Source organism: Phallusia mammillata, chromosome 7 (assembly GCF_965637545.1).
Source record: "Phallusia mammillata chromosome 7, kaPhaMamm4.hap1.1, whole genome shotgun sequence".
In the NCBI taxonomy this organism is placed as follows: Eukaryota; Metazoa; Chordata; class Ascidiacea; order Phlebobranchia; family Ascidiidae; genus Phallusia; species Phallusia mammillata.
Window position 1 is genome coordinate 7,181,658 of NC_137258.1, and position 21,013 is coordinate 7,202,670.

The window sequence follows — 21,013 nt, forward strand, 5'->3', positions numbered from 1 at the left end:
AGCCAATCAGAGTACGCTGTGGCATACTTCGTACATCCGGGTAACAAGAATTCACTAATTGTGCGCAAACTTTATGTTTTTTATGACCCACGACTGTCATATCACCTTGTAATTTCGGCGTAGCTGCAAAGCGATAACCGCGATCTACAAAGCAGCCTATAGTTTTGTTTTCTCTCAATAACGACTCCTGAGGTCGAGCAGCTAGCAAAGTTATATAAAGTGCCAATGCAGCAGCGACCAGCATTTAACCATTTTGACGGTGCCAGATTTATTTGCAGTTATACTTTGTACTTATCGACCTTATAGATACTGTCCTCTACTTTTACAATTTTTTTACTACACATACACAATTGAAAAAGAAAAACATTAGCGTATAAAAACAAACAATTGCAATGTGTCAAACACTATTAGAATGTTAATTATAGCAAACAAAACTGTATATAAATGCACCAAAACGGTTTGAATTAAAAAATCACAACCAATGTTTATAATCCTAAACTGTACCACGACTACGGTACATTTTGCTGCTTCGGTTTGTTTTTTAAGGTAAACTTATCAAGTTCCACAACTTTTTTCTGCTCAATGCATTCGTAAACAAATCCTTCGGCTACAATAGGAACCTGAAAAAGACATTTTTTGTTTTTAACTATATCATATTGCCCACACCGCTCATCACATCCCAAACCTTGTTGTTTATGGCGTCACGCACTTTTCCAGAACGCCTATCAAAGTCTTCTTTGCTGCAAATGAGGATGGTGTCTTCGTGCATTGTACCAATGTGGGGCACTATAATGTTAAAAAATACAATTATGACTTACAAACGGAAAATAATAAACACATAAAGTATTGTATTTCAAACAAATTTAGTATTTAAACCAGCACCCATGAACATGTTACCTGCCCTTCCTCCGAACTTGATAATCAACTCTTGTAGACTCTGACCCTTACGACCAAGACGTTTATAAATTAAACTTTCTGAAAGCACCATATTTTGCGCTTGAAAGACCCTAAAATTGTAAAAGTTACTTTTAAAGTTTTATTCGACGAAATTCGGTATATAAATGAAACTAACTTTACAATCTTCTGCGGTTGACGCCTTCTCGCTTTTACGTTCACAAACTGTTTAAAAAACATAAATAAATAAAAATACAAATATTGTTGCATGGTTATAACTTAAGTAAAGTTTAGCTCTAACAAGTCTGTTTGGGAAACAAATCCTTTACCTTCCTGTATTTATCCAACTTGTTCTGAACTTGCTTGGTCATGAAAGGCCGAGGCTTGTCAGGATCAAACACGCCTGTTGCAGCCGGCATCTCTGAAGCCAAGGACGACTCCATTGAGGCCAGGCGTCCCCAGTTTATATTGGTCCTTTTATTATGAGAGTTGGATATTTTGGTTTGGATGTTATCATTTTTTAATATCATGACTTACGTTAACACAGTGTCACCAAATTGCACCATCTCAATCAAACTGTCGACTTCCTTACAAAAGTTCTTGTAGAAAGTGTTGTGGCCTCCCAACGCCGTTTTGACCTGCTCTTTGATCTTTGTGATTCCGTCAGTTGCACCCTGAAAGCATTTTGGCACAGCGGCCATATCTGGTTTTTCTTCACTGTGAGACGAAACATATGCGTTTGACTAACTGTTTTGTTCAACTGTATAAGTTTATCGTGTACCTGAGCATAACGCAGGCTTGTTGAAAGTTGGTAACTGCAAGCATGCGACAGTCCTCCTGAAAGACTTTCGTGTACGATGTTTGTGTCGCTTGCCACGAGTCATCCGCTTTGCTGTCTTTCATGCAGTACGCTGAGGTATTTTGCAGAATTTCGACAGCCTGCTCGCTTGATTCTTGTTCAACAAAATAAGTTTAAATGAATGCCATACAAAATAAGTTACTTATAGTCAGTTTTTATTGCTGTGCGAAGTATTGTTTCGAAAATTAGGCATGTTGCTTACCTTTTTCGGTGTTTGACGAGATGTCATTCATGCTTCTTAGTCTTAACTCCAAATAATCTGTATACTTTTGCAAGCGCGATTCGAAATCGAGAAAGGTTTTGTCCACCCTCAAAATATGCTTTGCATCGAGCTACATTTAAAAACAACATTGAATCATTGTACTTCCAAGCTAAAAGCACATACGGCCATTGCATTATATGCTGCTTAAGGTGTGTTTTCATTTGTGTTTTTCAACACGGGTGCCACAACGCCCTTTATGCCAAGGACGAACAATTGCGGTTTGGCCGCTAGGTTTTAGAACTCTTTAACATTGATTTATTTATGGGAACGTATTTGGCCAAACCTGATGACTTATTTTGGTACCTACATCGCAGTTCGGTGGCAAAAGCAAGCTTATGACAATGTGTTTCTTCATAGAAAGGGGAATGCTGTGTATGAAGTACGTTAGCTCCAAAGTTGACGATTCTGCTTCAAGGTCACTCTGTGAATATGAAAAGTGAAAAGTTTTAGCTGCAAAAACTTGCATTTGTCACTATACACTTACGAGCGATCTACACTATCTTAATTAATTAGAGCATAACATGTGATCCACTAAAGCAGTGGTTCTCAAACATTTTCATAATTTTTTCAAAACGGTCCCTTTGCCATTAATTCGAGGGCCCGCGGTCCTTAAGCCTAAATGTGTATTTCAGAAAAACGAAAGTTGATTACAGGATTTTAGCTAGTTATGCAAAATGACGCAGCTTGTAACATCACAGACAAGACAAAAAACATGCAAATGTGCGCGAACAATTATATTTTTGTTAGTTGTTATGCTATAAAGGCTATTGTTTGGCAATGGATCAGTCGATTCTCAATTCTACTATGATTCAAACTTATTTAGTGACACAAACTGACGCCAAATAAGTACATAGAATTACTTCAACCATTTCGCGGTCCCCCCAAAATTGCATCGCGGGCCCCCAAAGGACCGCGGCCCCAGTTTGAGAACCGCTGCACTAAAGTCACTAAGTCAAGAACCTGGATGTATTGCGTGGAGACATCGGATATCGAAAAGGTGACACCCTCCAAACATGTCAAGGTGACAGATATATCAGTGATAGTCGTGGATTCCCTACAAACAAAACAACAACCATCAATATCGGGATTTTTTGAAAAAGGGGAATCGAAACTAAGAAATTCGATCCTGAGACACATCGGCGCAAACAGATCGGCTTCAAAATCACAATCTTCGTTCAGCCAATAAAAAGCTTCACAGCCGAGACGCGTCGAAATCTGCGTCAATGGTAAAATGTTTCTTGTCAACACTTTCATAATACACAAACGCTTTGTTTTTTCGTTCAAGTGTTGGATAAAAGGAAGGTTTTTGCTTGCAACAAACGGGATCAGTTCGTTCTAATTAACAAAGGCCTGCGTTCAACCTGGATTTCAAATTGAAAACAAATAAGCTATTAAACATGTTATATATGTTTCAACTATACTTCAACTGCATTTTACTGCACATTTCATTCAATTATTTTTGTTCATATGCTTGTATAATACTTTTTTTATTTTTTTATTTTTGTGCTGTTTGTTGACCACAACTTCCATTAAGGTTCCAAAACACAGAAGACTTTTTTAGAACTAAGTCTGGAATTGGTTAGAAATATGAAACGATATTTAACGGTTGTATAGAACGTTGCATAGAACCCTTTGAAAGCAAGCGGCCAAATGGCAAGCATTAAAATTCAGAAAGAAATAATTTGCATGCCAAAATTGTAGAATTGGTCTTTCTTACTTCGCGAAGCAGGTATGGTCGGTAATCGCCGATAGTAAAAGCTGATATCGGCACCCGACTCTGTTTTCCTAGTGTTTTCATCAGCTGATTGTACTCTGTGACAAGTTGACCGCCCTCAACAATACCATTGTTTGCCTCGCCATCGGTAAAGAGTATAATACAGTCACGAGTTTGTCGCCGACCGCCGCTGTATGAACGAAACAATAAAGGTTATTCGAAGGTCTTTTCCTGAAGTAAACACTTCAAGTTCGGTATTGAAATGGATTGTTATATGGCACAAAGAAGAGACGCCTTAAACAACACACATATGTTTGCGTTTTCCAATTCTTTACCTTGTTGTTAGCAAGCCCTCGAAGAGACCGTCACTGATATTGGTTCCCCCGTCCGCTTCAAGGCTTTCTATTATCTTTTTTGCCGCGGCCTGTGAAGTACCACTCAAGGTTAGCTAGTGTACAGAATTTACACCATTGGATTTTCCAACTTAGGTATTCAAATCTATAGCAATTGAAGTTTTCAACAACTGTAACAACTGTATTTGCCCATGCACCAAATTTTGGGTAATGGGGCTTACTCGTCCATTTCGATCCATTCTAGTCATTTTCATACAGGTTGTTGCTTCATGATGGAAAGACACAATTGAAAGCCATGACATGTCGTTCATGTTTTCAACAAACGTTTCAGCGAAAATCTGAAAATTAAGCAGTTTGTGTGGCTGTGTATTTAGGTAAATCAAATCCGTAGCATAAACCATTCATGGTAATGTTATTGCTGGCCACCTTAATTCTGTCAAGTAGACAAATGTTTGTGCCTGGAATAGTCCACCCCATACTGCCACTGACATCAATGACAAGAACATAACGGAATGAAACAGTGTTCCTGCTAGTTTTTGTGCTGGTGGAAAGTTCAAGTACGACATCCACTTTCTGTCAATGCAACACATGCTGAAGTTTACTATTAACTTTATACTTTTCTACAAAACACTACTTGTTTACCTTTCGTCGATCAACCTTGCAAAAGTAGCTAGATTTCAGCAAGGCGCTTTCCTTTTTCTTTACCACACCAACTGTTGCATCGCCCATAATTGCTTGTTGTTGTATCTGGATTCAACTCTATACTAAACAAACGGCACAGGCAATCTGGCAAATAAAGCAGCCGCGTGTTGAAACACGATGCGAAAAACTCGCACCGGGAAGTGTCAGATGGATATGTTTCAAGGCGCGGTATTGGGTTACGGAGATGTGCAACCTTATTATAAGTCGCTGTTGATCTGCTGCTTCTAAAGGGGATTTTTAGATATCGACCGTCAGTAACCGAAACCATCAAATCTTCAGAAACTTTGCAGATCTCAAAAGCCTCGTGACAAAGACAAAAATATCGCAGCAAGCTGGTAAAATGGCTTGGTATTATTATGCCTTAATTAGTTTGCAGAAAATGTCAAGTATTAAATGTTAACCTGCTGAAAATCGAGGTTATTGCGGGATTATTTTAACGGCTTCGTAAATTTGCAAACAATTATTGAGGATGGGATGTTAAACTTTACGCCCTACCGATCCATATTAATTCCTTCTGCTCAAAAACCGACCTTACTTACCCTAAAGCTCCCTAAACTCTGCAACAGCAGCTCACGACCACTATCCAAGTTCATGTGGCTTTACTATGGGCGTATATTTGCACACATAAATAACACAGAACAGCAAGCAACGATTTTGTTGCTACTCTACTAGCTTGACGTTGACACACGCACAAAGTTAAAGTAGTAAACACTTAAATACGAGTGCTAAAAACACACTGAGCAGCGAAAGCCTGCAACTGTTCTATGCCAATCCAGCCCTGCGACGTTCATCATACTGGAAAACCCTTTTGAAAAACATCTTATACCCTGCCGTCCTACGGACGACCACCCTTATACATGCAGTAAATTGGGCACAATTAGGACAACAACACAATTAAGAAAATTGGGCACAATTAAGACAACAACACAATTAAGACGTCCAAAGCGAAAACAACAGTTTTCTTTAAAGCACAAAATATGGGCTAGATCAGTGGTTCCCAACCTTTCGTGGACCATGGCCCCCTACACGCAACTTTTTGACCTTGTGGCCCCCTTCAAGTAAGCCTTTAAGTCCTGTGGCCCCCTTAAAAAATGAAATGGCGACCCGTGTTGGAATTCGGTACTAATTTCGGCTTTAAACAGGTCGAATAGACTAATAAAGAATCCGTAATCGTGACAAAACTCAATATAGGCAAATAGTGTGTGAAATAGTCGATTAAATTGGGAATAAAGTTATTTCCAACACACACTTAGTTATGCGCATTAAAAAAAGAAAATGTATTTTTGTGGGTGTTTCTGGTGAATATACTCCTGTGGCCCCCCAGAACACAGCTCGTGGCCCCCCCTGGGGGGCCATGGGCCCTGCTTGCGAACCACTGGGCTAGATAAACCAAGTTTTAAATGTAAGTCATCCATGCATAACTCTACAAACTGCTTTTACCATAACGCTTTTTGACTCAAAATTGCAGAAACTGATCCTTTCTGCCATATCTTGAGCTGTGTGCTCTGAAATAAGAATGTTTCTTTAGTTATTTTAATTAACAAATAAATATCGCAACTGACTTAACACTCTTCAGTGATTGTCGACTTATCTTCTTTATGTCCACGAACTGCATAAGAGAAAAAGTAAATAAACATTGGACGAAAACAAAATTATTCTTTGCAAAAAGCGATGCTTGACAAAAATCGTATACCAACAGAGCTCTTCTGGCAATTGTATTTTTGCACATTGCCAGAAGAGCTTCATAAAGTTGATATTATGACTGGCCGCAACAGCGTTTATACAAATCGTTCACCTTCCTGTATTTGTTCAACTTATCGTAAACATGTTGTGTCATAAAAGGTGGAGGCTTGTCAGGATCAAAAACTCCTGTTGCAGCCGGCATCTCTGAGGCCAAGGAAGACTCCATTGAAGCCAGGCGTCCCCAGTTAATATCAGTCCTTTCAATAACAAAATTAATAATTTGAGTTTGTCGGAACAAGATAGCAAAAGTATTAAATTGCGTTTTGAAAATCATAGAAAATTTGTTAAAAAATTTAGACGGTTTGACTTACGACAGCATTTCTCCACCAAATTCCACAACCTCTATTATGTTGTCTGCTTCTGTGCAAAAGTTCTGGTAGAAGTTGTTATCACTTCCCAAAGCCACCTTCAACTGGTCTTTAATTTTGGCGATTTCGTCACTTGTATCTTGAAAGCATTTACTCACAGCGTCCATATCAGGCGTTTCCTCGCTGTATGATAAAAACATTTTTTCGTTTGTGAATATTTGTTTGGTTGAGCAGTGTAAGATGGTTCTGTACCTAAGCATTGTACACGCTTGTTGAAAGTTGATAACTGCAAGCATACGACAGTCCTCCTGCAAAACCTTGGTGTACGCTCTTAGTGTGGCTTGCCACGAATCGTCTGCATTGTTATCTTTAACGCAGTACGCAGATGTATTTTGCAGGATTTCGACAGCTTGATCACTTGATTCTTGTCCAGAAAAATTCAATTTAACTGTTAACCTCACATATTGCTAAGAAGGTAAAGAAATATAAAAAAATGTGAACCTTTAGTGTTGCTTGATGTGATGTCATTCATACTTTTCAGTCTCAACTCCAAAAGATCTGTAGATATTTGCTGGTTTGCTTTGCAATCGAGAAAAGTTTTGTCCACCCTTAGAATATTCTTTGCATCGAGCTGTATCAAAAATCATACAAATTGTCTCACATTGGTGCTTAAAAGTCCACTGGCATTTGTCACACTAAATGTTGCATAAACGATGTTGTTTCGTTTTGTTTTACACTTAGCCCAGTATAAGAACTTGTTGCTGCACTTACATTACTGTCCGAAGGCAAAATTAAACTGATAAAAATGTGTTTCTTCATGGACGTTGGAATACTGTGTATGAAGTACGTTAGCTCCAATGTTGATGAATTGTCTTGAAGGTCACTCTGTTAAAAATAAAAACAACAGTATTTTAGGCTGATTTGGTATGGCGCCTTCAATGGGCCTGGCGTTCTGTGAGTATTCTTTGAAGTTACGGTTTGAAAAAGCTAAGTTCACAATATGTACGGTTAATAATTTAGTAAATATAGTAAAAATGGAAAGGTTTGTTCAGTGTTTGTCACCATTGTTCCAACAAAATAAAAGTTATGACAGTGGCTTTGCATAGAGAGCGAAATAGTGTTCACTGTATGTTAGGTGCAAACAATGACCTGGAGATACTGGGTGGATACATCAGATAAAGAGAAGGTGACATCTTCCAAGCATGTCAAGGTGACAGATATATCAGTGATAGTCGTGGATTCCCTACAAACAAAAACAGCAACCATCGATATCGGGACTTTTTTAAAAAAAGGGGAAGCGAAACTTGGAAATTCGATCTACCTGAGAAACATCGGCGCAAATAGATCGGCTTCAAAATCACAATCCTCGTTCAGCCAATAAAAGGCTTCACAGCCGAGTCGCGTTGAAATCTGCGTCAACTGTAACACATGTAGCCTTGTCAACAGCACTTTGCTACAGTTGTTTTAAAGTATGCCCCCGGTTCGAAATATTTGCTTACAACTAACACTGTTGTACAACAAACACGGGCCGTACTTTGATTACTCCTGACTTACGACATAAAAGCTTATTGAACACCATTTAGAAGCTTACAAAACTGCCTGAACCACCAAGCGATCGAAGGTAAATACGAGTTTTGTCTCTGGTAATACTAACAATTTTCATTGCATACTTCTCGAAGCAAGTAAGGTCGGTAACCGCCGATAGTGAAAGCTGATATGGGCACTCGGCTCTGTTTTCCAAGAGTGTCCATTAGTTCATTGTATTTGGCAACAAGTTGACCGGCCTCAACAATACCGTTGTTTGCCTCGCCATCGGTAAAGAGGATAATACAGTCGCGAGTATGTTTCTTCCCGTCACTGTTTGCATAAAACAATAGAGTTAAAAGTTGTTTGCCGGAAAGTTAACACTTAATGTCAAATGTATTGGAAAAAAGTTGCCTTTAGTAACACATGTCCATTGTTATTGTTATATTTGTCTTCACCTTGTTGTTTGCAAGCCCTCGAAGAGTCCATCGCTAATATTGGTTTCCCCGTCCGCTCTGAGGTTTTCTATGATATACTTTGCTGCAATCTGAAGAAACATTAACCTGAACAGTCATTCAACACTATAATTTATTCTAAAAAAAGTTTACAAAAGGTAGTATAATAGAAATATTGTAGAAAAATATATAATTTTGTCAAATGATTTGTAAAAATTCGGCCGAAACCAAACCTTTCCAACTCCAAATTTAAATCATAAAACGTGTCTTTTGTGCCTAATAAGGAACCAAACATCCCTTTGAACTACACAATAACTGGAATGTTATCGTTTCGGCCTCATGAGAAGAAAAGTTAGTAATTCATTCAAAGGCTGGCAACGACGGCCAAGGCAATCTATCACATTAATCATGTTTACATGCCAAAAGCGTAGCGTGCGACTTGTGCCGTCAATAAAGATTCAGTTGATTCGGCCGAATGTTTTCGGCAAAACTTCGGAGTGTTAACCCGATTTGATACATCTCTACTTCGTTAAACTACACAATTGGGATATTTAAAGTACATAAATGTTTCATTACTCGTCCTTTTTTATCCATTTTTGTCATTTCCATACATGTTGTTGCTTTCTCAGCGAAGGACACTATGGAAAGCCTTGACCTGTAGTTCATTTGTTCAACAAACGTTTCAGCGAAAATCTGTAAGTAAAACAGTTTGTGTGGATGTGTTTAGGGTGATCGAGCATCTATCATTGATGAAATGGAAATAGCATATACTTTACCTTAATTCTGTCAAGTAAACAAGTGTTTGTGCCTGAAATAGGAAAGCCCATACTACTGCTGACATCATAACAAGAACATATCGAAAAGAGACAGTGTCACTTTTCGAGCTGGTGCTGGTATTTGTGGTGGTGGAAAGTTCAAGCACGACATCCACTTTCTGCAAAAGCAACAAATGCTAAGGTTAACTGTGAACTTTAAACTCTACTACAATAAATGTTCACCTTTCGTCGATCAACCTTACAAAAGTAACTGGATTGTAGCAAGTCGCTTTCATTGCCATTTTGCTTCACTACGTCCACTGTTGCCTCGGCCATCGTTTGGTTTGTTTCTTCCTCCTGTTTGCTTGTGTTTTAAAAATTTTATGCAACCTTGACAGGCGCTGAAGAGACTCGTGTACCAACGTAGGTGGACGGTGCTTTTCAACGCACAGCGGTTTCAGGTTACAGGACTTCGAAACCAAAGTCTGCATTGATCAACCAGAGCTGCCACTGAAAATTTAGCGATTTCCCAAGATTCAGCACTTCCAAAGATTTGAAACATTGCTTGCGTCCCTAATATCAACGTTTCTAATTACAATAATAAAAATAAAAACAGGATTCTATTGAAATCCTACTTGACTTTTAGTGGTTACTAAAAATTGCATAATTACCAGCTAAATGCATAAAAGTTGTATAGTTGTATGTTGTTATATTTCTTGCCACGTACATTAATACAGACGAAGGCATTGCTAGAACAGTAATAACTTTACAGAGCCCAGAACAGGCTTGGTTTACCGGTTGTGACTAAAGGGTTAGTTCAAATTGCACGAGCTGGTAAAGGCCTTAAACACGAAATTGATGATGCATTGTTACGCAGATCGTTATACTTTTACTTTAAAATCTGATCAGGAACTGAAAATGATTTTTGTTGGCAGCAATTGTAACAAATAAAATGTGATATCAAAAATCCCACGTAAAAAATATTTCCTTGTAACTGTAAAGACGACTTTTAAATATAATGTGTGCTACTAAGTACTACGTTATTTAATCGCTAGTGTTGTCCATGAAAATTTCTTGCTTGATGTGATTTGTAAATAACAATTCGAGCTATAGCATTTGTACAAGCAAAAATGGGTAGCGTATCGCAAGAAAATGCTTATGACAAAGTCGATGAAGCCTCAGCAAGTAAGTAAATTGCATTGAAGTCGTTCTTATGTGCTGTAAAATTGTGAGGGTGTTTGGGAAGGATAAAATTATGGAGCTCACATTTTCGTTGCTTTCAAATTATTTAGAAATCGTTGGTGAGGCACAACTTAAAAAATACACAAGTTTTATGGATGGATATGCCCACAACTTGTCGAATTTGGAAGAAGCTGTTGGAGGAAAACAACATGTTGTTTGGGAAAAATCTCTTTGTCCAGTCATACTTAAGGTATGTTTGTAAAGTTTAACATATAAATCTGCAAGAATGTGGCTGTAAAGCACTGGGTCCCTGTGGCAACTAGTCATAAGAATGCATAAAAAATGTTACCACTCAAAAACAGGAATTATCAACTGCAACTAGAAACCAGACTTTTTAAACTCTTAACAAGTAGCAGAAAAACCACCAACACTTCAGTTGAAAGAACAGCAAAAATAGGCACCTAATGACATCTCAACTAATTGCCAAAATGTAGTTTTGCATTAAATAGTCTTGCATGTTATGAGGACAAAACAATCTTGATCAAAGAATACAGGTCAGAGTTCGTGTAATATGAGTGCTTTGTAATGCAGACACAATAAGAGTAAAATGTAAGGCTCCCTTTTGCCAAGGCTGTGGCACTTTGACTGTGGGACTAGAATTGGTACATGAATTAATCCAGAAATTGTCATTTGCATTTTGCCAAAGGTTCCTTGTTTGGTTTATAGTATATTCTATGTTTCAGACTAGCCCTGAGGAAAGAATCTCATTACCTAATCTCATTAGGACTGACAATCAAATTCTCAACAAAGTTCTCATAACTTTGTCCTCATTGTGCATGGAAGTAAATACTCTTGCTGAGGAAGCTTGGAAGGATTTTTATGATCCACTGATGTTCTATGGGGAAGGAGGTTAGTGATTATATTAAATGAGTTCTTTTTAGGTCTATGAGTCTGTCAGTAAAACCTCAGTGTACATACTCCTAAAAGAATTAACTTATATCCCCATTTTTCTTGTAGAAAATCATTTTTTGCCAATAACAGTTTCCAATGCAATAAAAATCTGTAAAGTAGTAAAATTCAAAACTATTTCTTGTTGTGCACTTTTTTGTGATTGTTTTAGTGAATGAGGATGATTTTTTAGTAAATTTTTAGTACATGAGGATGAATAACAGTTTTTAATACAAGCAGAATCTGTAATGTAGTAAAAGGAAAAATGATTCCTTGGTGTACAACTTTTTGTGATTATTTCAGTAAATGAGGATGAAGAAGAACAAGTTGGAGGAGATAGTCAGGTTCAAATTGGAAGAATGCTTCCACTTTTCCAAAGGCTTACTTGCTTTTTGCAAAGATGCCGTGAAGTGCTTAAAAACACTGTTCAACAACTGGCAGCATTGCACAACAAGTAAGAATAAGTCCTGAGTACATTCTATTGATTAACAATATCCCAACGAAGGCAAGGTGTTTTCACAGGGCACATAATAAACCCATTTTTAGTTTTTCTTTCTCTTTTTAAGATTGTTTAGGGGACATTTACCCATTTTGTTATCTTTAATAAGATGTAAAATTTCGATTTTTCTTCTCAAGTTAATCAGGCTAAAAATGACTGGTTTGTTTATGTACAAAGTATAAATATAAACAGAGTTTTGTACCAATAGCTTTTTGATTACAGAACCATGCCAAAAGTGATTGATGCAACTCATGTCCATTTCACTGTTGTGTATGAACACATTGGAAAGCTTCTTCGTTGTTTAATAACCATTGACAGCGCTGTATCGTCTAATGCATTTTTACAAGCTCATTGGTCCCAGTACAAGCTGTAAGTAAAGGAAAGGCCACTACACACAACATATAGTTCACTTACATTTTTTTTATTCCAAAGAATGTTAAAACAAGTTGGTCACAACCCAAGCAACTTTGATGTAGATGCAGGAAAACTTAAACCATTGGACAAGTTGGTGACTCGCTTTGAGAATAGCATTATCAAGTGCAAACTTTTACAGGTCCGTAATGATTACTTTGTAGCTACAAAAATCATCTCATTTCTTAACAATTGCCTTTTTGCTTGTAGACCTGTTTAAATCAGAACTTTGATGATTCTGGTATCCCTGTGTCAAAGAATTCATACTTTGCTGAGGAGTTTACTTATAACCTGAAGGTGCTGTTTTCACAATTGGATCCAAGAATTGGTTGGTGATATGTTTTTGTTTGTCTTTTTTAAGATGTCTCTTTCTAGGTATTTTCAGTAATCGTTTTTACTTACCTATGTAGGTGATCAGTCTGAAACCAATCACAGACTGAAGTATGTTGGTTTGTGTTCTCTACTGGTTCTGCAACACAGACTTTTTCACTCCTTTGACAAAAAGGTATTTCGACAAGTTTGGGACATTTCCAAAAAGGTGAGTCATGACATATGCATTGAAAAGTCTAACAACGCACACACAACAAAAAATTATGTTTTTAGTTGCCATGTGTTTGCTTGGTTGGCCATGTCACCTGGTTTCCAGATGAGTTTCTCGGACAGAATATGCCTGCAAAAAGTCGTGCAGTAGATCAGCGTATGCTGGATCAAGCTGCTCAAAATCGCTCAAATTGGCTAAACAACAAAGTGCAAAATATTTCAAGGTTAGAAACACAACAATTTAACAAATTTTAATGTGGAGCCATAATGTTGTTTGTGTAATTTCAAAACTGTTGTGTAAGATTGCTGCTTTGGTATTTTGTAGGGAATGCCAACAACAGCATGTGGCAGTTAGTAACTGGTCTGCAAGAATGCTATCTGGCCCTCCACAAAACAAATCTCTGGGGGACCTTGAAACCAAATTGAAAACCTTTATGGAAGTAAGTGTAACTTAACAAAACTACAATCATTCAGAATACCATTATGTAACTCATTTTTGCAGGGTATTTGGCTAACATATGGAATGCGACACACGGTGGAAACTATGACCAATTTGCATGCTCAAAGTAATAAACCCATGACCAAAAACGAGGTACTTGCACTTTGTCGCATGATGGCGCTGTCAAAGGCTGTAACTGATGGATTTCATAGAGGTTCAATGCTAGCAGCTGAGAGTGGACAACACATTGTGCAGTTCTTGCAGTACCAGATACTCCTGGTTTTGCAGGCAGCCAAGGTAAAGTTTTGTTACAAATACAACTCTTTGGCCATGGGTTCATAACAACAAAATGTTTTTGAGTAATGTTGTTGCCTGATAATTATTATTAGGTAGTTGTACAATACTGAACAAAACTATGGCAAAACATGGCATTTTATTACATTTGCCTATGTTGTGAACTGAAATTGTGACTTGTAATACTTTAAATGGTTAAGTTTTGTATGCCCTGAACGGTCTGTCAGTAATATTGTATGATTCATGCCTACCAAAATTATAAAAATGGTTGATTCAAGTGCATTGAGATCTTTGGCAAAGTTAGAAATAACCCTGAAGTTCAACATATTAGTTAATGTTATACTTAAGATTATAAACTGAATGATAAAAACTTTTAAAGAAAAGAGCAGTGGCTGAAAAGAAATACAGCGATCGGAGGTTGGACATTCTATCTGGTCTTGTTCTTGCAGAATCTTGTGCCAAGGGTAGTCCAACACTACAGCGCATAGCAGTGGCCAAACTGGCATTATCTGTTGCCAACCAGTCAGTAAGTGCTCCATAACGATCCCTCAAGAAAGTAAAATTATCCGATATTTAAATAACAAGCAAGCCAAATATTTTTCTCATAAAGAATTGCATATTTTCTTTGTGTTTTTTTTTTATTATTATTTAACAAACCAGTTATATTTTTTTGGATAAGGCTTAGGACAGCTCACGTTTTAGTTTAATTTCACAAACAAAAAATACCTTTTAAGTATATTTATATCTGGGATTGGTTTTTAGAAGACACTTGTTTTCTTGTAGAAAATCATCAGGGATGACGAATACATGGGAATTTTAATGAAGCTAGAAAGACTTCAGATAATCGGTGCATGTGGGGTATGGGCTTACTCCAAGCGAGCATCCGACCAATCATCGTTCTACTGGCATCGTTCGCTTTTCACCACATACTTGGACGGCCTGTGTTCTGACCCGAGTGAGGCTGCCAGGTTATCGGTACGTGAAAATGTTATCTTGTTGTAGTGGTGTATTGTATCGTTGAATATATATATTGAGAATAAAGTAAACCTTGATTAATCCGGACCCGTTTGGACCCAAAATTTGACTAGATTATGCGAAGATCCGGATTAACCGATGTCGGTTTAACTGTGGTTTATTGTACTTGCCATTTGGAGGAAATTTGTAACGCATTGTTCTGAAATTTAACGAAAATAAATAAGTGACATTCGTGTTGTACAACGTTTTTAACAGAAACATTGACACCAATCATGTTATATTTTCAGACCTGCATTTATCAATATGTCATTTCAAATTTAATATGATTGTGTTTTTTAACAGTATATGTTTGATGTCCTCGAAGACATAACATCTCGACTTTTGCGTTGTAAGCATCTCGCATCTCCACAACAACTTGTACAGACTTACCGGGATGAAATGAACGGCTACGTCAGGCAAAACTTACTTGACGTGATATGCAAAGGTAATTAAGTGACAAATTACACAAGTATTCACGCACAACAAAATTAAGTCCTGCTGGTTTAATTTTTTCGTTCAATTCCTTTGCATTTTTAGAAATCGAAAACGATCTGCGTTTGTCAGTTCACACGCATCTAAAACTGGATGACCGGAACCCGTTTCGTGTGGGCGTGAAGTCTCTACGTCAACTGCTTGCTATCGAACCACTGAAGTTTCAAGGCTCCTTTCTGGATATCAAAGGTGAATTTATGACCAAAAAATGTTTAAACGTTTTTGTGGCAAAAAATGCCAAAAGTACGCACTTGCGAGAATGAGCCCCATTGAGTTAACACCACAAGGGTGTCACCTGCATTACTGTGCTTCGAACACACCCAGCCGATTGTCACAGGCTAAGCTAAATCGCCTCTTCGCCTTGTCCGGGGTCACCCCCGAGTGACATCACAGCCGGGTACAGGGGATTACCCCCTGGGTACTCTCTACCCAATTTCCGGGGACTTTCCCCCAAGTTGCCGAATCGAAATTGCTCAGCGACTTGGAAAGCAGGTCTTCGAAGTGCGCACGTTAGTTAGTATTCTAGGTTGGATTTGTAAGGCTCCGCACGCTGAAATTTTCCGTTTGTGGTGCGTGCGCCGATAAGTGCGATTTTGACTTTTCTCCTTACATGCAGCCTATGTGACTCACTACTTGGACCAGACTTTCTACAACCTGACCACTGTTGCCCTGCACGACTGGAAGACCTATGGCGAAATGAGGAACCTTGCAGCGCAAAAATACCAACTTGAGATGCAGGAGGTAAAATAGCGTTCAAAACGTTATGTGACAAAACTATGCAAAGCTGATGTTGATAATCCATTCAGAAAAATGCATTACGCATGTTTAACGTTGCGAAAATAAATTACTGAAACTTTTGCACAAAAAATATGCTGAGGTTTTAACAAAATTACAAACTGAAACTTAAGATAATTACAGGTACATTTACCCAATCAACAACTCGAACAAGGTTTGGATGTTCTGGAGATTATGCGAAACATCCACGTATTCGTATCCAAGTATCTCTACAATCTCAACAACCAGGTGCAATACCATACATACATAGATAACATTTCGTTTCGTTTTGACACATGTTTTCTATTGCAGATATTTGTTGAACGTTCAAGCAACAACAAGCATCTCAACACCATCAACATACGCCACATCGCTAACTCAATAAGAACCCATGGGACAGGAATTATGAATACCACTGTAAGTTTACATACAGTATATAGAAGCCAACACGACAGTTACACTAGTTACAACTATCTAATTGGTAAGGTACAATACAAACGGTATTTATTTATGTTTTTTTTTTCAGGTCAACTTCACATTCCAGTTCCTGAAGAAGAAATTTTACATCTTTTCACAGTTTCTATTTGACGAACATATTAAGTCTCGTCTTGTCAAGGTTTGTTGGAAACGACAATATTTCTCTTGCAATAACCAAAATCAAACCGCCCGAACCTCACCATTCGGAAAAATCTTAATCAAAAAATTTACAGAATTACAAAAGCGTGCAGCCATTGCGTAAAAAGTAAGCTGCATACAGTGCACACTGTTTAACCTGAAAGTCATTCTGTACAGATTGTGACAATACATTGGCCGTTTAAGCATCAATCAGGTTTGGTGAGGCATATTTTTAGTATGTTACTTCCAACAAACTAAAGTGCCGCAGGTTAACTACGTGTTACACGGCCAATGTTTTTCCTTTAGCTACACTGGTGAGAACTTACAGGTCAAAACAGTGTGTAATGTATGCATTTAATTTTTTTCAGTTTTCGAAGCGTGACTTTATTAAATCAATTTTTCGCGCGATTGTAGTTGATACATTTTGGTTTGATAAGCAAATGTTGCTTGTAGGACATCCGGGACTTTCGCGAAAACAGAGAATCTCTCAACCAGCTTTATCCATACGACCGAGCGGACAAGTTTAACCGGGGAATCCGCAAACTTGGTTTATCAGCGGACGGGAGCAGTTACCTTGACCAGTTTCGTCTGCTCATCTCTCACATTGGCAAGTGTAACTCAATTTATTGATTTTCTAACACTTGTTGTGATTTGGAACAAGTTAAAAAAAATAATGTAAAATCAATTTAAATTGTTAAATATGTGACAAATCAACTAATCTTTTTTTCGGTGTGCCAAAAAGTGGGACCTGTATTTGTGTTGTGTATAAATTGCTTCGCAAGTGCAGCAGACCTGCTAAAACTTTATAATGACCCAATCGACATTAAGATAGATGGATCTTTGCTAGGGATGGCCCGATAGTACTGTATCGGCGCCGATACCCGATGCTTCGAGCAGTATCGGTACTCGTCCGATACTTTAGCGGTATCGGTACAAGTACCGATACTTTTTTTGAGACTTTATCATGTGTAAAATTGAAAATGAAAGGAGGCAAAAAACAACAACCATCGGCTGTGATAAAATATTTATGGGACTACAACTAAAAAACGCGTTCGTTTTGGATTTAATGAAATAAGATGATCTAAATCGCTACAGCGACTTAATGCCGCAACACGTTTTTTAGGCCCGCGTTAATTGCGAGCGAGCGTCAAAACGCACAAAGTTCATTGTAGACGTTTGTAAGCATAAGTTTCGAAACGGCAGGTGTTTAATTTGTATGGCCAAGTGTATTTAGACATTCCTAGTGTTATCAGTGACAAATTATTTTCTACGCCATTAGGTGAACTTTTAAATCCTAATTAAACTACCTGCGATTTTGCAATACAAAAGTTGGCGTTAAGAAATGACCCAAACGTCATATGTTTTGGGATTCCTTCACTGTTTTGGGGATATTAACAGACAATCCCATTCTCTGCCTAAAGCCATGATCGTTAAATGTTTTTTGTTGTCAAAGTCGTAAAACATTAACGCCGTAAGACGTTACAAACAATAGACGCCGGTAAGACGTTGCAAAGCGCGTAGCATAAACGTAATCACGTGATCAGATGCGTAACAACAAGTGCACCGATCGTTAGTTATGCCTCCAGTGCACCACCGTCGTTAGGGCATCGTCAGCTCGCCAGCTGATTTGCCAAAGAGTCTTTACCAGACCTGGGCATTTTACGGCCTTAAGTGATTTATTATAGACTCAGTGTGTTGTTAAATTAACTGTGATGGGAAAACACATTACAAATACATCAGTTTGAAAATGATTTTGCTTGTTTGCAAAGTATCGGGTATCGGTATCGGATCGCAGTACTTTTGGGGTAAAATATCGGGTATCGGTATCGGTTCAAAATATTGGTATCGGGCCAACCCTAATCTTTGCTATACCTGGTTAAGACTTTGTGATTCCACAGGTAACGCAATGGGATACATTCGAATGGTGAGATCTGGAGGTCTACATTGCTGTAGCAACGCGATACGCTTTGTCCCTGACGTGGAAGATATAGTTAACTTCGAAGAGTTGGCCAACGCTGACAATATCAGCCCAGAGGTAAGTTTGTATTTTTTCAAATAACGCAAGGCTTTTGTTTTGATTTTTATCAAAGAGTTTTGCTAAAGTCAAGTATTTACAACGCAACACTATGGTGTTTCATTTTAGCACCGATTCTTTCTTTTTTCTTTTTTTTTATTAAGTATTCGCAATTTAAAGTGGAAACATTCATTTGGTGTTGATATGAGAACGTGCATGACAACGTTTTGCGGCTTTTTTATATTTCTCAAAACAGCAGTTTTACCGGTCACAATAACTTGCTCATTTGTTTTTAATCAACAACTTTTGTGTTCTTGGCTTGCACAGTGGGGGGCGGATAAACATTTGGTTTGTTAAAGGCGCCACATGTTTGAAAGTTTATTTATACCTTAAAAAGGTCAAAACACTGCTCTAACTGATACGTTACATACTTTTAACACAGGTGAACTCGGCCTTTACACACATCGATGCTGTGATTGGGTCACTTGCCAAAAACTCAGCCGAGGGATCAGATTATCTCCGTATGTTGGTTTCAGTTTTTGCTCCAGAATTCCGTAGCTCGAAAAACATGCATCTGCGCAATTTCTACGTTATAATCCCAGCTTTGGTAAGTGCATTTACAACTGTATAAATGCTGTATAGGCAGATCATGAACGAATTGACCGATTGTGACCTTTTACAGACTATTAACTTTGTGGAACACGTGATCAGCTGCAAGGAAAAGATGAACAAGAAAAATAAAGTGGGCGCCGCTTTTACTGACGACGGTTTCGCAATCGGTAAACTTCTAAAAATATCTCATAAACCACCAGTGGTAATCGTATGTATTTTATGGTTTTTGGTAACGAAATGAGAAGGCATAGTAAAATAACGAACAGATGGTTACTAGTTAAAAAGCTTCCTGCTGAATTCAATTTTTCTTTTGCAACCAACTAGTAATGTTAACATTGGTTTTGTTGTATAACACAGCACAATTTTCACGACGAGAAACAAACTAATTGAGATTTTTGGACCCAGGGCTCGCTTATATACTGAAGTTGGTCGACCAGTACTCGGAGTTTGACTCCCTTCACTGGTTCCAGAGTGTTCGTAGAAAGTACGAGGCAGATGTGAAATCTCAACAACAACCTGCACAGAAACAAGGGAAGGGTGCAGAGGACGAGAAACTCCTACAGACCAAAGCACTTGCCCTGAAGCGAATTGGAATATACCAGCGAGTAAGCAACTGACTTAGTTTTCGATTCTGATTTAAATGTACACCGATATAATTCGTTGTTTATTTGACAAATTCTTAGTATTCTTAGTTTTCCTTGCCCAGTGGGTCCTAAACTGTCGGGCATGGGCCAAGGGGTAATTTTTACTTGTAGTAATATATAAAAAATAAGCTGTGATAATTGCGTGTGGCTGTACAACTGTAAAACTTGAAACCACAAAATTAGCTGAAAAATGCCGAAACCCCTTTCTAAATGCTATTGTTGAACACTCTTTTAAAACTTACGGATTTTTTAGTTATGTTGCTAGTTTGTGCCCCATGCGCAGGCATGTTTTGGTGCCACATTTATCAAAAGGTGTAAATTTTGTTTTATTTTTCTGATTTCAGGAATTCGATCTTCTCTACTATTCACTGAGCAGCGCTCGGATTTTTTTCCGCGCCGACCTTACAGCAAAGGAAGAAGCTGAAGAGAAAGGAGGTATGATGCATTTTGTAGATTGCTTAATAGACGTCAGTGATGGAACTATTTTCTAGAGACCAAAACTTCTTAGTTTCACGTATGCCCTGTATTACTTTAACCTCTATATACGTTTGTACTGTAACGTTTTCAACTTTCTTCACAAGGCAACATATACCCTTGCAGCCAACTAACGGAAAGATACGTCGTTTTTCAGATAAGAAACCAGACGAAGCAGAAGCGCAATCAGCAACAGATGGCACCACCACTGATCCTCCCCCTGCCAACTAAATTAACACCGCTCGCCACCGCTGATTTTGCAAGTGATGATTTTAATGCAGTTTAATAATGACTTGCCATGGTTCTTTGATTCTCGTGTTGAGCTGAAATGTTGTGTTACATCCATTGTTTTTCAATTGTTTGTTTGATTTTCTTTCAAGTGCAATCTTCGTTTTATTACTTTATTACTCGCAGCTGTGTATTCACATTTCTGAATATAAATTACATCACGAACCATGTGACTCAGCATATTTTACTCACATCCACTTGAAA

General features: G+C 38.0%; 3 protein-coding genes across 3 annotated transcripts; 1 reads left to right on the forward strand and 2 right to left on the reverse strand.

The window, feature by feature from the left end:
- Positions 1-251: 251 nt before the first annotated feature.
- Positions 252-5,250, reverse strand: LOC145237355 (uncharacterized). Its single transcript, XM_080100171.1, has 16 exons — positions 4,725-5,250; positions 4,509-4,655; positions 4,304-4,420; positions 4,065-4,153; positions 3,733-3,919; positions 3,149-3,230; positions 2,976-3,076; positions 2,323-2,436; positions 1,956-2,085; positions 1,676-1,847; positions 1,432-1,611; positions 1,224-1,368; positions 1,073-1,119; positions 898-1,007; positions 686-786; positions 252-620 (listed from the first exon to the last, which is right to left on the reverse strand). Exons 1-16 carry the CDS (start codon positions 4,809-4,811, stop codon positions 510-512), a joined length of 1,920 nt encoding a protein of 639 aa, XP_079956297.1. The 5' UTR covers positions 4,812-5,250; the 3' UTR covers positions 252-509.
- A 642-nt stretch (positions 5,251-5,892) lies between these two features.
- On the reverse strand, positions 5,893-9,905 carry LOC145237824 (uncharacterized). Its single transcript, XM_080100814.1, has 14 exons — positions 9,813-9,905; positions 9,644-9,748; positions 9,391-9,507; positions 8,818-8,906; positions 8,506-8,692; positions 8,157-8,245; positions 7,985-8,078; positions 7,601-7,720; positions 7,337-7,466; positions 7,088-7,259; positions 6,839-7,018; positions 6,580-6,724; positions 6,347-6,393; positions 5,893-6,289 (listed from the first exon to the last, which is right to left on the reverse strand). Exons 1-14 carry the CDS (start codon positions 9,903-9,905, stop codon positions 6,241-6,243), a joined length of 1,617 nt encoding a protein of 538 aa, XP_079956940.1. The 3' UTR covers positions 5,893-6,240.
- Positions 9,906-10,611: 706 nt separating this feature from the next.
- LOC145237353 (WASH complex subunit 4-like) lies at positions 10,612-20,975 on the forward strand. The gene is made up of 26 exons (XM_080100169.1): positions 10,612-10,754; positions 10,862-11,001; positions 11,495-11,660; positions 12,003-12,153; positions 12,421-12,567; positions 12,631-12,751; positions 12,820-12,937; positions 13,020-13,147; positions 13,213-13,373; positions 13,475-13,589; positions 13,652-13,885; positions 14,262-14,408; positions 14,666-14,857; positions 15,200-15,341; positions 15,434-15,577; positions 16,005-16,129; positions 16,307-16,411; positions 16,475-16,579; positions 16,689-16,778; positions 17,231-17,384; positions 18,676-18,812; positions 19,234-19,398; positions 19,474-19,570; positions 19,809-20,008; positions 20,392-20,482; positions 20,679-20,975. Exons 1-26 carry the CDS (start codon positions 10,700-10,702, stop codon positions 20,750-20,752), a joined length of 3,504 nt encoding a protein of 1,167 aa, XP_079956295.1. The 5' UTR covers positions 10,612-10,699; the 3' UTR covers positions 20,753-20,975.
- Positions 20,976-21,013: the final 38 nt, after the last annotated feature.